General features: G+C 34.5%; 2 protein-coding genes across 3 annotated transcripts in view; one reads left to right on the top strand and one right to left on the bottom strand.

The window, feature by feature from the left end:
* CEP85L (centrosomal protein 85 like) overlaps positions 1-19353 on the bottom strand; it is a 155859-nt gene that overhangs the window by 75795 nt on the left and 60711 nt on the right. The window lies entirely within an intron of this gene.
* Positions 6506-18223, top strand: PLN (phospholamban). Its single transcript, XM_004264676.3, has 2 exons — positions 6506-6621; positions 15465-18223. The coding sequence occupies exon 2, from the start codon at positions 15562-15564 to the stop codon at positions 15718-15720; it is 159 nt and encodes a 52-aa protein (XP_004264724.1). The 5' UTR covers positions 6506-6621; positions 15465-15561; the 3' UTR covers positions 15721-18223.

The raw sequence follows: 19353 nt of genomic DNA, 5'->3' as shown, positions 1-19353 counted from the left end.
AGTTGTCAAATATGGTGGGAATAGATGACAACACCAGATTAGGAAAAACCTCTGTATGCAGTACTGGAAAATTTGGGGTTTTAATCTTGAGGGACATGGTGGTAATAAAGAAAAGTTCTCAGCATGTGAGAACCAAATTTACCCTTGAGAAGGCAACTTGGATATCAGGGTAAAGAAGTGGAGAGGCTCAAGACAGAAGGTATATGTAAAAGTTCAGAGGAGAGCTGATAAGGCTATGTGAACACAGATTTCTAACTGGCAATCTGCATTTGATTTCTTAGTGGACCAGAGTCTGGGAGAAGAAAGAAAGAAGGATGAGTCTCAAATTTCCATTTTGGATGACAAAATAAGTAATGATGCCATCATAAAGATTGGGAATGCAAGGAGCTCAGTTGCTGGGATGCCAAGCACAAAGATAATGAATATAAGGGATGGGGTGGGACTACAAATTATTGAAGTGGATTAGAATCTTCCTAACAAAGGAACAACATCATGGTCTACAGAGTTCTGAAGCAAGTATCTGGAGACCTGAGGGTTGTTTTTTGTTGTTAAATTGGTTGTGTGTGTGTGTGTGTGTGTGTGTGTGTGTGTGTGTGTGAAAGAGAGAGAGAGAATTTTGGCTTCAATTCTGCCAGCTTCTTTCATATAAAATATGTAGTTCTCTTAGAAATCATATTGCTTCTTACTATATGTGCTAATTTGACTCTCGATCCTGAATTTTCTTGACCTCCTAGTGTTATCTTGCAATAGTGGTTAACTTCCAAATGTTAAATGTTTCACCTGTATATTACTTGTTTACCGATAGACAAGTTCCTTAAAAAGCCGCAGAACATGCTATAGCATTTCTTTCCATCACTTAGAGTGTATTTTGTACGTTTCCCCCAAATTGTGTAAACCTACATGACAAGCCCCTCCCTTAAACTAACTGGCTTCTCTTGATGTCAAACTTCCCCATTGCTAACTGGGATATTTAATAAGGAAAGAGAATCTGTCCAGAGTTCAGCACTTACGAAAAATAAAATGCTTGAGCCTTCAAGTATCTGACAAGTCAATTTTAAAAGCGAATCTACCTCCCTAAATGATCAAGTTTTATAAGTTACTTTATTATTGGTCTTTTTTACCCACGACTTGATGAATAACTCCTATTCTCTCTTCTCTATTACCTTAGGCACTTCCCCATCCCCTAAGTCTCAGACTACTAGTCTCATCATTTTTGCTCTTGGATGTTTTTTTCAACTAATCCTTCTTTAGGTAGCTTTAAATTTTAAGGCAGTAATTCTCAAACTTTTAATAGAACAGAACCCTTAAGAGTTAGGTAAAATCCTTGGGAGTCTAACCTTAAAAAGCTCCCTATCTTTGAAGTATCACAAAAATTTATTCACAGCTTGCATTTTGCTGTATTATATATTTAAGTATTAAAATGCTTTAATTCTGTCACCACTTAAATTATCTTTTTGTCAAAAAGTTTCCAGAAAAAAAAAAGGTCTACCTTGAAGCTTCTTTTGCTTCTGACATACCACTACAACTTGAAGTTTAAATACTCAGCGTAAAAAAGATTTTTATACATCACAATTTCCTTTACATAGAGTTAAGTAAAATTATAAGAACTTTTAAGGAATACATAATTTAAAATGCCACAAAACTATAAAAACAAATGTAAAGAACTTAACCCAGGAATCAGAATAATCATTTACTTGGGTGGGGAAGATAGGGGGAACATGGCAAGACCATGTGGTTAGGTATAAGTTATTAACATCCCAGCTTATGTTCAGGTGGTAATCTTAGAGGTGCTTTTATTTTTCACTATTAAAATAAAATAAAAACTAAATAATTACATAAATAAAAGCAGGTCTTGCAATATTAAGAGTATATAAAGTAACATGAATTATTATGAATCCAATGAGCAAAGAAAACAAAAATTAAAAAAAAATTTAGAGGCTCAATTCAGGAAGCATGGGCTTATGGTTCCACCCTCCTTCAGTCTTTACAAATATATTTACATCACCTTTAAATGACAAGAAAGTTTATTTTCTCAGTTACTGTACTCTTATCCCCAATCTCTCCCAATTATCCTCCTCCTCCCCCATGATGAGCTTTAAAAGTGAGAAGTTTTTAACTGTTTATAACACTTACTTCTGCAGAATCACTCATTCACTAACACCTTGCAATCTTTCCTCGTCCCCCTTTATTCACTCACTCATCCAATCATCCATTCAGCCAATATTGAAGAATTGCTATAAGCCAGGTTCTATACTATAAGGAATAAAGAGGGTATAAATTGGATAGTTATAGAGTTATATAAGTTATATATAGTTATAGTTACATAAGAGTTATTGGATAGTTCTCAAGTAGCTTGGAATCTAGTCTAGGCAGATATACTACTAAACACAATAAAATGAGACATAATAATAGGGGTAACATGCAAAAGTATATAGCATAAGAGAGGGCTGCACAGAAGACATAAATTGAAACTAGCACTTTAATGGGAATAAAGGTTAGTAAGGGACATTCCTACAAAAAGTGAGGAGGCTTAAAATAGAACAACAGCCTGTTCAAAAAGCCGCAGGCAGCTGTACAAGGCCACAGCACAGGATACAAGGGAATGTGATACGAGACAAAGCTGGAAAAGCAGTGCCTAAAAAAGCAAACTAGGAGGTCTGGATTTTAGCCTGTTTGAGAACTCAGTCTTCTTTCCACAAAGGGCTGCCCCATACTACGACAGAAACAACCCCCAGCAAAGGACTTCTTAATTTTTTGTGCCATGGACATTTTTTGGCAGACAGCTAAAGCCTACTGACCTGTTCTCAATGTTTTTATATCATAAAATACATAGGATGCCAAGTAATTTTTATAGACACTCCACTCTTAAGGTAGTGAAGCGTAAGGGTGGGCTGTGCATAGTAACTTTCTTCTGGAGAGTACAGTAAGGAGGGAGAGGGAAAAGAGTAACTTTACCATGGAGAAACTTGACGAATACTTCACTTCAGCCAGGTGATCAAGGTTAACGACATCGGTAAGTCATGCTGATAGTTTGTACACTCGATATGTGATGAAAACGGCACTTTACCTCTCTGATCTTCCTCTCAAAAACACATTAACCAGCCCTAGCCATGAGAGAAACATCAGACGAATCCCAACTGTGGACATTCTGTAAGAAACGGTCACAACCAAGTGGACCAAAGGATGCACGACTACTAAATGTAATCTGGTGTCCTGGAAAGAATCCTGGGCAAGAAAAGGAACACCAGGGGAAACAGGAAATCTGCATAAAGTATGGGCTTTAGTATCAACACTGGTATAACCGCTGTGAGAAATGTACCATACTCATGTAGGATGTGTTAACAACAGGGGACACTGGGTATGGGGTATACAGGAGCTCTCTATATTTGCAATAAGTCTGTAAATTTAGAACTGTTCTAAAATAAAACTTTAGGGACTTCCCTGGCGGTCCAGTGGTTAAGATTTCATCTCCCAATGCAGTGGGTGCGGGTTTCATCCCTGGTCGGGGAGCTAAGATCCTACATGCCTCACGGCCAAAAAACCAAAACGTAAAGCAGAATCAATACTGTAACAAATTCAATAAGGACTTTAAAAATGGTCCATATCAAAAAATAAAATAAAATAAAACTTGAAAGAATTAAGTGAGATACATAGGATTAGAAAGGAAATAAATTACACTGAAATAAATATTTTAAAAAGAAACAAATTTGTGTCGTAATATTTCTGCTTTTCTTTTATTTTCCGTTTCTGTTATGCTTCTTTATTAATGTATTAAATAACAATATATTTACAGGCAGGTCTAATTTTGTAATTTCAAGTGGTATGAATGTAAGCAGTATTTCAAGCTATCTGCAACAACTATACTATATGAAATTACCTAAGATTGCTAACGGCTGACAGTCAAACATACTGCTAATACTTCTGCAGTTTGTGGCCTACAGTCAAAACTGAAGAAATGCTAAACCTCATTTAGAGTTTAGTAAAAATAAAGATGTCTAACATTTTTCCTATCCAAGTTCAAAGGGCACTGAACTCTATCCATGGACTGCAGATTAAGAATCATCTTCAAAAGGAAAATAAGTGCTAACACTAAATGGACACCGTGTTGCAAGATCTCTAATAGTCATTATACATACTTCTTCTCATTAAATCCTCACAACAAACCCATTCCACAGATAAGGCAGCTTCGACAAGTTTGTATAAGGTCATGCGACCAAAAATGGATTCAGACTATAGTCTGACTCTAAATGAAGATTCTGACAAAGTGTCTCCAAAACCACTTTCTGGCCCCTCACTGTGGAATTTTTGAGGAACAATCTACTGACTGTACTGCAGCTCACCAATGCTCCTGGTAAGCAACTTTCTGTTTAGGCAATCAGCCTAAAACGAAGGTGTAACGCTTCCTAGAGCTCCATTTGGAGTAATAATAGAGATCACCATCCTCAGCAGCAGCAGCAGCTAACCAAAACGAAAAAGGGAAACACAGAAGCTCCCCGCCCTTGCACCAATCCGAAAAGTAAATTTTCATCTCCATTTTCCAACTCTAACACACAGTTTGTTAGTATCCTTCTAAGGGTGTGTGTGCCCGCCTATATATGCTTTTAAGCAAATCTGCCAACATGTGAAATATCTAGGCCATATTTTATTTGGTCTGTGGAGGTTTCTTATACAACTAAGTATTACTAATTCTATTTTCTTAGAACTAGAGGTGCAACTACAATGATCTATCCCCTAAGCTTCACTTTCAAATGAATGTGTAGGTGAACTTAAAGCAGACTTTCTAAAAATAGTTTGAGTTTTCAGTAATTCAGCTATCTCCATCTTAAAATTCCTTAGTTGACATATACTACTCTCTGAAATCCATGTCCAGATTATGACTTTCCCCCCACACAGCATGCCAACCTATCAGAGAATTATAACTGAACAGATCTGGATTTAAACCCTCAGTCTGTCCCTTAGCAGCTATGTCATCTTTGACAAATTACTGTAAACCACTTTAGGGTTATATTTCAAGGCCCTAGGTTTTGTATTTCAGTAATCATTGGCAATTGTTAATAATAAGAGATCCTCATTATGTAATGATTGAAAGAAAAAATGCTTGAATAGCACTGAGCAAACTGTGAAACATTCATGCAATTTATTTAATTTGGGGTTTTACTTTTAAGTTGTAAAATTTTCCCTTAGCAATGTTTACAGAGGGCCTTTGCTGAATGTTATTTCTGATAGTTTTAGTTGATTCTTTAAATAACAAGAGATTTGTTCTAGCAAAGGATTTATCTTTCTTTGGAAGAAGCCAAAATCATCTCCATTTAAGGACACATAAGCAGCTGCTGCAAGGGCTTTTAGTCACCCATAAGAGAGTGAAGCAGACTGGGTTCACTCTGCTGTAAGTATTCTAAAAATTAAAAATAACAAGTAGCTTCTCCAGAATTACAGTCAAGATTTAAGAATTAGAATCTGGAGGTGTGGTGATTTAAGTAAATCTAATATATAAACAAAAAAATTAGAAAAAACAGGAAAATGATGCCTGGCTTGTCGAAGGAATCCTTTTCTGTTCTCAGAAGTTCAAAACATCATTCCATTTACTAAAATTTCATTTACACAGTAATTTTCAGGAAAACAACTACTGCATTAAATGAGGCACACCCTTTCAGAAGTACTAAATTTCCAAACACATGCACACTTATTGTCAATAAAGTATCACTAGCTAGGATGCCACTGATTAGTGATTTGTGATTATTTCTTTTTTGCTAGAAAGTTACTCTTGATACTGTCAGCTTATTGGAATTTTAGTAAGATTTTACGGTAAGTTAATGTAGCTGTTAAAAAATCCTAAGTACTTAAATGTGTAAACAGTAACTTTTCTTGGGGTGATATCTATCAGTTCAAATGAGAATTACTATTCATAAAAATGTTGTTAAAGCCCTAACTGAGAAAACACAAAATTTTTAAAACCAAAATCAGATTTCTCAGCCTGGCTTTCTCACACATACTCTTCTCCCCCATACACACGTAGGTATGAGAAAAGAAGAAAATAAGTCAGGAAAAGGTATAAAATTTGATTCTGTGACAATGTTTAATTATTGTCTTGCTAGAAGCTAACCTAATGAAGCTGCAGTATTAAAGCAACAGCAACAACAAACTCAATGAAAGCTGTTTGGCTTAAGCCAGTATTATTATTCTCATTCTGTTAAAATTCCCATTACTTTATTTTAGTTCTTCAACATTATCACCCTCAGTTTACAATTACTTCTAAGCCTGAAGATGCATGAACCTCTAAAACAGAGCTTTCTACCACGCTGAACTTACTTTTTCACTTATCTCCCATATACTTTTTAAAATAAAGAACAAAAGGCACAAAGTGTTAATGACCTTTCCATACCTAAGGTTAAGATAAATGACATTCTAAAAAGTTTGGTTGTGATAAGACTATGGCTAACCAATCATAACTTCAGAATTCCTGCGTGACATCATAAGACCTCCCTAGAACACTTTTTCTCCTCCACCTACTTCAATTGTTCCCATAACTCTGGTAACAGTCAGAAAACTTTCCAGCTAAACGCCGGATAATACTTCATACAACTTACAATATTCTATATTGTGATCATCACAACAGCCAAGGTAAGAAACAGATTTCACTGATTATGGCAATTCTTACTTTCTATAACTCAAACTTACTGAACTTTTTAAAAAGCTAATCATATTTTATAAACTTCAGTTCAAAGTTAGATAATAACATGTCTGACTGACATAAAGCTTAATTTCTAAACAAATGCTTACCCATTCAGTGATAGTAAGAATAAGACTTAACCCAGAAATGATAAAGATAGCATTCGTCTTTGGTCCTGGTTGTTGGTTTATCATTTTAATTCAAACTTCACTTTTATTTTGCTCTTCAAAAGTAAATTTCTACCAATTAAAATATCTTTCAATCATGATACCACGTTTGGTACTAGTGGTGATTTGATTTCTCCATGCAAAAATATGGTTTCATTTTGTTATGTGTTACTCTGCTGAGAAGTAGGGTAGGACTGAGCTGTCTGCTTACATCCGGAATACTAAGAACAGTTGTGTTACTGGCATCACTACTCCAATATTATCATTATGATTCTTTACAGGGAATATTAATGAAGTGGAGTTTAAGAACATATAGCACGAACTAAGTCCAGTCAACTTCTATTAAAAAATCCAAGCTTTTAATAAATTGAGTTATTTATATTAAATTCAATATTATATCATAAATAACAAGTTTGGACATTTCAAAACACTTGTCAAAAACATGTAAAATTCTTTCTGAAGTTACAGAACATTAATTTCTTTATTTTAAAAATAAAGAGACGTTATTTTGGTAGCACAAATATTCCTAAGTATCTCATTTGAGTGAATCTGATCAAATGAATGTTTATTTTGCTATTAATGAATATACTTTTATCAAGTTACTAGCCTCCAGTGTTCCTCAGTTTCCTCTCTTGTATTTGGAAGGTGGAGAGGAGGATGAAAAAATGCCCAGGAATGGAGATGCCACCATAAATTTTATAACTTCTGTTTAAATTCTACTCTACTCTTTATCCTCAATTTAATATATGAAATGTGTTTTCATTCTTAACTTTCAGTCAGGGCATAAAGGATACTACATTGATTTTATTTCATTATTTTTATTTATATATATATATGTCAAAATAAAATTTACCTCTAGAATTCTAAGTTCTTATGATCAATGTTAACTCTACTGCTTTTTATAGATAAGAACTTTGTATAATTCCTTAAGCAGCTTTCCTTGAGGCATGCAAAAGCATTTATAATTTCTACCACTGAGGCACCCTAACTGCCTCTAAGTATCTTCATATTCATAAAATGTTTTTCCTTTGATGTTACACAAGAGTCACTCAGTGCAGGTGTTTTATAAGCAGATTTATGCGTTTTTACTCAAATATCTATCAAATTACATTCTCACACTTCATATGAGATGTTCATGAATTCTTTTATAGTACCAAAATTTCACATCACATACTGCTCCACGAAGTTAATTTCTAGAAAGAGCAGAAATTCTGCTATTAAAGTTATCCTTCATGTGCCAGATTAACGGAAATTACATAGTTACAGTGACTGTTATTCAAATTTGAAACATAATGCCCTAGTGCCAGACATAATGTCCCAACTAGTTCATCTCTTTCATAAGGTGAAATTTAAGTACTGTCTTTGTTTCATGTGGTTTAAGACTAAGTGCTTAAAAGAAAAAAAAAGTGTCTGATGAAATAAAATGGAAGAAATGTGAAAGATGTTTAAATTATGAAAAATTGATTAAGTCTTAAAAACACATGAAAGAGCTAGAGTACTCTGTCTAACTAAGAGGAGTCATGTCACTATCATTTCCTAAAACTCAAGTATCAAAATTATTTTAACAGTATTTCAGTGGACATAAAGGAAAATAATATCCCAGAAAAAACTGCATTTCGTTACTTATTGGTATTATTTATTTCTTAATCTCACTAATTAATTGGAGATAGAATATTTACATAAACAAAATAGTTCCCCAGAAGAATTAAAATTTTAATGTATTAAATGTATTAGGTAAAATATTAACTGTGTCATGTATTAAAGTTTTAAGTAAAAATTAAATGTAAAAATTAGAGTACCTAAATTAGACTGTATATTTATTACCAATCCTAGAATAATGAGGGCAATTAAAACTTCCTTCTTTATTCTTGAACAATATTCTAAATGCACCATATACAAATATTTCATTAGATCCTCTTAAATCCCTATATGTTTGACACTCCATCTCTATTTTACAGTTTAGGAACAGATGCAAAAAGGTGAACTGCCCAAGGTCACAGAGCTAGGAAATGGTGGAGCCTTGACAAGAGCCAAGATTTTATGACTCTAAAGCACACACACGTCTCATCCACTGATCAACATGGCTTAAAAATAAATCATGACATTGGCAAAACAAAATAAATTGAAAGTCCTCAAATGGCACTCTAAAAGGCAAAGTTAGAGGATACAAACTTCTATTTTAATTTAAAACCATTCCATTTCATTTAAAGTTAAATTTATGCATGAGGTATGATGTCCTTAATAGCCTTATAATATTCTGATCACTTTCAAAGCCAGGAATATAAGAAAGTTATAGATGTCCTCAGTTATTAAGCGATACACCCTGGAAGACAAAACTCAAACTAACTGCACAGATTTTAAAGAACAATAACATGCACAAATTAAAGTTTCTTTTTATTTAATTTGTTTCATTGCTAAAATACTCATGTCTTTAATCTTTAGCTTTGATACCTAAAATTCAGGTTAATTTCTCCTCAAAACTTTTCAAAAAATTACATTTTGTTATGTACTGTTTCTTAATCTCACTAATTAATTGGAGATAGGAGAACACTTGCATAAACAAAAACCACACTTTCGTATTTTATTCCAGTTCCATATTAAATCCTTGGCTTTCCTAAGTTTCATTTCTGACCTCCTCACATTCTACCATTTAAAATATTTAACCTCATTTGTTCTGAAGTGCTTGAATAGAGCAATCTTGCTTTATTTACGCTATGAAAATCACTAACTTTCATCTAAACTGTTAACACGGTACTGATCACACCAGCAAAGAAGAAAACCTAAAGGTCAGAAATCAAGGAAGTGATGTTTCTAAATTACAGTGACCTAAATCAGATAATATGTAGTCTCTTTGAACATTTCCAGAAATAGTACATCAATGTTCTTACCCTACATAACTCTGAAGCATGAATTACCAGAGAAACACAAGAAAATGAGGCCTGGGTGTACATCTCCACCCCAGTAAACTTGTAGTCAACTGAGGACCTCTAGTGCTTTCTAAAATGTATTTCACCTTCAGGTCTTTCCAAAACAGGGAGAGAAGGGAGGCCAACTTACCCACATTAGTGGGGATATATTTAACTGGCATTCATTTTCCTTAAAACTTCCTCTACACTTCCTCCTCACATGCTTTTCCCCCCCGAAGAAAAATCTGAAGGTTAAAAAGAATATTTTAATTGCAAATAAATTAATCTTAGCATAATAAACAGACAATAAAGACAAGCCTACAGACTAGCAACAGCAGTGTGCCAATTTCAAAGAGAAAATCTGTATGCTGCTGTTTAATGAATTTTCCTAAAGGCAGAGCTTTGAACTCAGGGAAACAATTTATTATGGGGTCAATTTAGGGGTGGAGAATATGTTGATTTTTATATGTTTACACAATTCTTCTCATAACCAGGCAGAAGCAGCTTGAAGATTCTTTCAAATAGCCAGTGTGGACCAACAAAGCTCTGGAAAGTTGCTAACACAAAATAACTTCCAATACAACTTCCAAGTTTATTAGCATTAGGCAATCTCAAAAGGAAAATGATTCTACCAAAGTGAACTTTTGGATGCCAACAGATTGATGACAAATCTAATGATGAACTGTCCTGATTTAATTCAACAACCACAACAAAAAAGATGCATACACAATCGCTTCTGGACTATCTGAGAAAATGACAGCAAAGAGTAGGAAAAAATAACGCCCCCCCCAATAATCCTAATATAGACAAGTCCTGTAACTCAAATCTATAGAGAATTCTAATCTTCTGAACCAGCCTAATGGGAAAAATTTTTCAAAAAATGATCTGTCAGACTGTAGTCTTAGATGTGTATTACTTGAATTTACTAGCAAAATATGTCCATGTTTACTTTACTAAAAGCATAAACAAGCAGATAAAAATTAAAAGGGAAGCAAAATTCTGAACACCACAAATAAAGAATCTAAGGAATTTATGGTTTCAGCAGAGGGAGTACTGAAAAAAAACTGAAGTTCAGTAAGTTCTGCAAAGCACTGAAAGTGCTTAAATTACACGTGGGGATTACTGCTCAGCGTATATAACATCGTTAAGGTATCAATTGCCTAGCAAGTCATAAAGCAGACACCAAAAGTCTGCAAAAGTCTACTGAGGTTCCTTTTGCACAGGAATGCATCTGATGTTACCTTAAAAAATAGAAATCAATGCAGACAAAGTGAGAACTACTGCAGAAGCTGACAAGGTACCTTGCACCCAAAATGTTGCCTAACATGGCACATGATACCTGTTGAAGGATTAGAGTTGCCTGTAGTTTGGTCTCTCCTTCTTCCACTTCAAAAAAACAGAATACTATCTTGAACTTGACTGTATTTACTTCCCAATTTCATCTTTTTGAGCAAAAGAGGAAAAGCGGACAAGCAAAGGCTTTATAAATCCTACAAAGAACAGTAAAGAGTTATTCTTCCCATCCTTCCAAAAATTTGAATAATCACAGTGCCCACAGACATACAAGATATTCTGTGGGTACTTTTCTGCCTCTTACATGTAACTCAAGAGACAGGGATCTGGCACATCTACAACCAAATTCCTATCAAAGCATCTTTCATATTTTCAATATTCTGATACTAGGGCCCAGATGATGAATTAATTTTCAAAGTATCCTTACTCCTCTTGTCCTAAACACTTAACTTACATAACTGTCATCCTTTTAAAAAGCCCCCCCCGGGGGGGTGTTGGGGGGGTAGAGCTAATTTCAGTCTCCTTGGTTGTTTAGGCCAGATGTAAGTTCAGAATACCCCAACACAATCTATTTCTGACTATCCCAAAAGAATGCTCTAAAAGATTAAATTAAATGAAAATACAGTGAAACTATTTTTCTAGGCTCTCTACCAAATACTACTGCATTAACAGCTTGGCTCTAAGAAAGAGAAGGAAAAAAAGACTGCAGGAGTTCTAAACTCATAGGATGGCTGTGACCACAGAGGAGGAAAAAAAAGAAAAGATAAACACCTGACAACCATGCCATAAATTATGATGTAGTGAAGGTCACAGACAACTCTAAAAATAGGACTGTGCTGTTCCCACACACGCTTTTCCAATTCTCAACATATGACTGGAAGCCCCATCTTGTAGGGATGAATTTTGGCTTAATTATTATCATACAGATTTTGGAAGTTCAGCAGAATTAGGACTCAACACATTGCAGATTGTACCACTGTAAAATAAATTGGGCCCAATAAATTGCATGCATATAGCTAACATTTCAGCATGTAAAGTAGGTTTGTTTTGGTTTTAGCATAAGGTTATAAAGTGGCTACAAATCACTTTAGAATTATAACATATTTCTAAGTTTGACAAGAAATAAGACAGTATCTTTGGTTGTCTCCTTTATAATCAATTTGTCTCCAGGAACAAACTATCCTTTTCCAACAATAGTTGGCTGAAGTATGATGAGATCATCTTTAAAAATCTATTCATTGTATATTCATCATTAGATAGCTCATCTATTTAGGGCACACCTCTTTGTATTTCACAAACACCAAATATCCACTTGTACAAAGCCCAGTTCAGGCTAACAAAAAGAAAGAGACTTGAGAAGAATATTGGAGATTATGTGTTTATCAAATTCTATTTTCTACATGGTTAATCTGTTAATCACAGCACTATCTTTGATCATTAATAATTTTCTAAAAATATTAAAGTAAATCATAAAAACCCTTGTTCAACTTCACTGACTTGTTCAAATGGTACTAATTTTGCACTAAGTACTAGAATACAAAATAAACACGTGATTTCTTATACTCACGAACTAGAATTCTAGTGGGGGGCACAGGCATGTAAATCAAAATTACAGCACAGCCCAATAGCCATATCTTGATACAGGTAATACCAGAGCCCTACTAAAACCCAACAGAGGTGATAACCAATTCTGCCTTAATGAGTAATGGAAGGTTTCATTAGGAAGTGATATTTAAACTGGGCCTTAAGGATTAACTGAAGTTTGCCTGGCAAAGAATCAAAGGTAGAGGCAGGGGGAGGGAAGACATTCCAGGCAGAGCCAGAACAACATGTGCAAAGAACAGAATCATAAAAGGGAATGAAGTATTTATGGAAAGGTGACATGTTTCATGTGACTCAAGTACCACTCACCAGTGTCAGGGTAGGGAGTGACTCTTGTATATGCTTCATGATGAATAACTGGCCTGCTCTTCCTTTTCCATGTTATATCTCACAATAATTTTAAAATTTAGACCTTTTATACCATTTAAGTCCTGAAACTTCAGAAAAATTAAGTTTAAATAGGAATTACCAATGCTAATTCTTTACAACCTTCTTAGTTGTACTCTGTTATATAAAGAGATTAGTCAGATTTGTATAATAAAGTAACAAAGAAAACCTTCTCCACAATTACCCAACAGTATAAATCCGCTATATCTATAATAAACAAATACAAGCTGAAACAACTTAAAGGATGCTTCTTCTTAAGGAACAAAAGAAAACCCCTTTATTTCTATAGTATTTTACCTGAGGAATTAAAAAAAAAGTAATTAAATTAAATTTATACCAAGATTATGCTGTCATTTTCTATTAAGTAACAGCCACTTGTGTTGGAGAATGAAGAATATATGCTAAAGACATATATATATATATATGTGCGCTAGAGAAACACAGTTTGTTACCAACTCTTTGAAAGAATGAAGTTTGACCTAAGTTGGTTTTTTGGATCTCCTCACTATAGGCCAATACTATGAAGGAGACCAGAGTCTTCAGCCAAATGAAAGCCCATAATTCAAACATATATATACACTACCAAATGTAAAATAGATAGCTAGTGGGAAGCAGCCGCATAGCACAGGGAGATCAGCTCGGTGCTTTGTGACCACCTAGGGTGGTGGGATAGGGAGGGTGGGAGGGAGATGCAAGAGGGAGGGGATTTGGGGATATATGTATGCGTATAGCTGATTCACTTTGTTATACAGCAGAAACTAACACACCATTGTAAAGCAATTATACTCCAAAAAAGATGTTAAAAAAAATTAATAGAGCCAAGTTGAAGTGCTGAAATTATATAGAATCTAACCACCATATACCACATGGTTTCTTTGTAACAATAAATGAGGAGTTCTAACTGATCAGTCCTAATATATATCTTCCCCTTCCTCATTCTTTCAGTTCTTCCCTCTGCTGTCTTCAGCACTAGTCTCTCTCAGAAATACAGCTGAAGGTTGAGATGGGTTTTCATGAGACATATAGCCACTAGAGAGAAAATGAAATCAGGCAGCTGGGGTAAGGTAGTAATATCTTGATTAGCAGTGATATATCAACAAATGTTAACAGCTATTATCTTTGGCAGTTAATTACAGTTATTTTTAAAATTCCATTTCTAATTTTTCTTATTTCAAAATTTACACAGACGTATCCTGATTGACAACAAATATCACCAAATGTTAATAGCTATTATCTCTGGGCAGTTAACTCACAGCTAATTTTTAATCTATATCTAATTTTCTACAATGATCTGTTGTTTTAAGTTTTGTTTTGTTAATTAATTAGCACCGATAATTGATTAGGCAGCAACTAATTAATTAATTAGGCAGAATAGCTTGTGGGAGCTCTGAAAGAAAACAAATGGAAATGCTGTTCTTAAGTACAGGTCCTTTGCAAATAGCAACTGTCTGTGGTAGACAGTGAGATAATGATAATTTTATTACTATGCCTTCTGAGTCTTGACAGCCTTCAGTACTTAATATCATCTTGTTAAAAAGTTACTTAAAATAGCATATTCTACAAAGCTATAAAATCATAAAAAGGAATGAGAAACATTTGAATCTATAGTTCTGGTAAAACACTGCTCATTGAACTATTTTATTCTGGAGTGAAATCAACATCCAGAGAATAATTGAATGCATGCATTTCTTATTATACGACTTGCTCTGGAGCTATTTATATACTAATGTTCACAACAATTATGCTCACAGAGAAACAGCCTTAATAAAACTATATGTAAGGACTTCCCTGGTGGTGCAGAGGTTAAGAACCTGCCTGCCAATGCAGGGGGCACGGGTTCGAGCCCTGGTCTGGGAAGATCCCACATGCCATGGAGCAACTAAGCCCGTGCACCACAACCACTGAGCCTGCGCTCTAGAGCCTGCGAGCCACAACTACTGAGCCCGCAAGCCACAACTACTGCAGCCCACACACCTAGAACCCGTGCTCCACAAGAAAGAGAAGGCACCGCAATGAGAAGCCCACGCACCGCAACGAAGAGCAGCCCCCACTCGCCGCAACTAAAAGCCCACGCACAGCAACAAAGACCCAACACAGCCAAAAATAAATAAATTCATTAAAAAAATAAACTATATGTAAGAACTTTTGCCCAAGGGAATAGCCCAAAACAAGCTGCACCCTAACCAAACTATACTTCCAGTCATTTTGAGGGGAGGAGGCAAAGACTAAAGTTATTACACCCCAAATACAAGACATCATGGTGACCATCACCAAAACAGACTGACAGAGACAGAGCAACACACACACAGACTATAGAGATATTTGATGTCCTAAATACAAATAATGTTGAGGAAGAGGGATTAACGCAAAACTGTTTTGCCTGTTCAGAGGATAGGTTACACATATTATGCTAATCCATTTTCTATTTTTACATTCCAGACAACCTAAAAGAAGACAGTGATCTCACACTTGGCTGGCAGCTTTTTATCTTTCTCTTGACCGTTTAAAACTTCAGGCTTCCTGCCGTCCTGGTGTCATGGATAAAGTCCAATACCTCACTCGCTCTGCTATAAGAAGAGCTTCAACCATTGACGTGCCTCAACACGCACGTCAAAATCTCCAGAACCTATTTGTCAATTTCTGTCTCATCTTAATATGTCTCTTGCTGATTTGCATCATCGTGATGCTTCTCTAAAGTTCTGCTGCAATCTCCAGTGCTGCAACTTATCACCATCAGCTTAAAATCTGTCATCCCATGAAGAAGGGAAAACAATACTACATAAGAGACCACTTCCTAAGTAGAAGAATTTCTTTGTGAAAAGGTCAAGATTTGAAACAAAACAAATTGTTAGCAAATGTATTCATCTGCTGGATGTTGTAAACATAAAAAGGGCTTTATTTTAAAAAATTAACTTTAAAATGACTATAATGTAACTGCTAATTTTCTCAAAAGAGCTTATAAGTTTCTATCCCAAATCTTTCCTAAGGATGAACTGGGGTTTAATTTTGAAATTGCACTGCTAACAAGTTCACTTCATATATAAAGCATTAGCTTCACTCTTTGGGGGTAAATATAATTTATACTGTACTGTAAAAGCCTCTTTGATGTTTATTAAGTATTTTCCAGGTCTTTACCAAGTATATCAAAATAATCATTCAAATGAAATGTCATCATTTGAAACAGCCCTAACATCTGTTATCTTTACTATCATCATACAGAAGTCTTTGTAGTAATTCTATCAGAACCTACATTCTAAAATAGAAATTATGTTTTTTGTATACTACCCTAATATTTTAAGTTTATGTGAATCAAGTTAAAAAAACCAAGATCATACCCTTACATAAGTAAAATTTAACTAATTTTTTCAAAGAATTACAGAATTTTAGCACATGTAGGTAAACTGTAAATCTGTTCTCTCTAGGACTTTATGATCAATAGACAAGAACTGTTGGTTAATTTAACATCTGACATTGTGATTAGCCATAAATACTAATACACTAATAGAACAGAATCAACCTTAATTTAAGGCACTATAGCTAATTATCTGAGTTAGAGCACATAACTGCCACACTGTATCTCTGGAATCATGAAATTTTAAGACATCAGAATGATTTTACAGGTTGTCTTCTGTTCTAATCTCACACTCAATGTAGGGAAGGAACAGAATAAAAGAAAAAATATTATTTCAAGCATTAAAAAATAAAATTTTTAACTATCTCTCCAAAACTAACAAATTCTTTGATTAAATTTTGAAATGAACTTTTTTTTTTTTTTTGTGGTATGCGGGTCTCTCACTGTTGTGGCCTCTCCCGTTGTGGAGCACAGGCTCCAGACGCACAGGCTCAGCAGCCATGGCTCACGGGCCCAGCCGCTCCGCGGCATGTGGGATCTTCCCAGACCGGGGCACGAACCCGTGTCCCCTGCATCAGCAAGCGGACTCTCAACCACTGCGCCACCAGGGAAGCCCTTGAAATGAACTTTTTATCCCACTATTGTTTATGATAGGGCTTAGCTATTTTCATTAATCTATCACCCAGATGGTAAATACATATTTGGTAGGCCACTCAATTACGCTAAATTATAGATCCAGCAATACTAATCTAGTCTCCTCTAGTCATTTAAAAATATCTTCCAACAACTCATTAAACAATAGAAGTAAAAACTGGTTTAGAAAATATATTCACCAAAATTTGGTAATTTAAACTGACTCAGTTTAAAATTAAGTCTAAAATGGTTTACACCTATATTGCACAATCCGGTAATTTTAACTTACGTTCAAGACATACTAGCGATATAGCAATTATTAAAGGAGTAGAAAATATGTAATTTCCTACGATTTGCCAAAATATGGTTGCTAAAAGAACTGGAAAAGTCAGTGCTGACCTTGGTTTGTAACACAAGTGCTACTAAGAAAATAGTGAAGGAAATATTGCTTTTAAGTTTTTTCTGAATCCCTGAGGGGTACTGGAGACAGGAAGGGGGAAAATTTTGGTTCACTGATATCTGAGAACAGAGGGAAAAGGGGTTTCTTACTAACAGAGGGACTTCTTGAGTGAAACCTCATCTATGGGTTGGATATCCCTAACATCAACTAGAAGAGCTTATAAACAAGAAGTAATGCATTCACTTCACTGGTGTCAATAATAACCCATGCAAAAAATAACCAAGTTCTGTAATTAGCTGCAATGATCTCAAAAAATAAGTGGAAATTTTACAATAATAAGTTCTATCCTTTTCATTATGTTGCTCATTACAACATCAACTTCAAACCATAAGCTGTGAGGTTATGGAGTTTTTCCTAAGTCAAACAGAAATAAAGAATTTTTTTGTTTTTCATTCTGCCTTTAACAGAAATTAAAACCTTATACTTGAGGATTACAGAATACTGTACCTTAGATTATATTGTAATGTACCTTAGATTATATTGTAAAACAAAAACCCATTCTTTAAATGCAACTTATTTATTCTGTTTATCATGATGTGTAAAGAGTAAGATATAATGAACTATGTATTTAAACATTTTAAAATACCAAATGCTCAAATACTTTCTACTGTAGAATAAACTCTAACCTTACTTTACAGGGTACCAAAACTGAACTAATTCTTAAATGTTTAATGTTGTCTTTTTTATTTTATCTCGTCCAAAATGTTTATTTAATGCAAATAACCTACATTAAAATGAACCTTCTTGAACTCAGTGAAATTGCTCATGATTGATATGACCATAAAATAATCTAATTATAAGCAGTTTTGATTTTGTAGGTTGTTTTCAGTGACTTTCCCCAAATAAAATAAGATCAAGATTTCCTAGTACAGACACAAGAGGGCAGACCTACATAAAACAATGAATTTCCTCCTGTCTAGAAGTTATTTATCCTTTGATTATTTTTGAGTTCTGGAAAAGCAAGAAAATGGTAAAATTTCAAAAACATTTGCTCTTCTTCTAAGTAACAGCACACTTTAAAATGTCTAAAAATTATATGCCAATACTATACAGAAAAGATGACAGATTGAAAAAAGCCGAACATATTAATAAGTTTATTCATTAAAACATGTATACAAAAATCAATTATATGCATTTTAGTTAGCTAGTGAATGTCATATCCTATCTATTGAGAGTGTCACAGTGTCCACATCTTTCAATGCAGTTGTGCTATATTATGTTAAACAGTAAAAAAGTTAAAAACAAAACAGGGTGCAAAAATAAGAATAAAAAAAAGAAAACTTTCTTTTCAGAGAATGTAATAGAATACACAAAATGCTCTCACATTAAAAATAAAACCTTTCATTCATATGTGATGTTAGACAAAAAGCAAGTCATTTAGCTTTAAGTCATTCTACCAAATATTTATATTTTTTATTTATATAGGAGAAATCTTCCAGTAAAATACGTTGAAATCATTAGGTGCCAATATCCTGGCTGATCAAGCCTCTCCTTGGTTAAAACAAGCACAAAATTTTATCTTCCTCCACTTAATGATTGCAACCCAGAACTCAGAAAGATCCTACAGAATATAAGAGAAAAGAAGAACTACTTTGTCAATAAAGAGAACACTTCTTCACTTCTGTCTGGGGGGTCCACTGTGAGCTTATATGGACCCAATGGACACTGCTGTGTGTAGAAGTATGCATCCTCCAATCCCTTCTCACCCCACCCCAAAAGGGAAATGCAAAAGGGTCCTCGAATGGGAAACAGTCTTTACAAAGAGAAGATGTTAAGACTTTGCTGTTTGTTTTTCTCTTATGTCATAGTCCATGTAGGGCTAGACAGCTTTTGGGGAAGGTGGAAAGAGAGCAGCAAATGTAGAACAAAGGAACGAACCAAAG

Source organism: Orcinus orca, chromosome 12, assembly GCF_937001465.1.
Source record: "Orcinus orca chromosome 12, mOrcOrc1.1, whole genome shotgun sequence".
Taxonomy (NCBI): domain Eukaryota; kingdom Metazoa; phylum Chordata; class Mammalia; order Artiodactyla; family Delphinidae; genus Orcinus; species Orcinus orca.
Note: the sequence above shows the minus strand (reverse complement) of the source record. Positions and strands in the feature narration are given on the sequence as shown.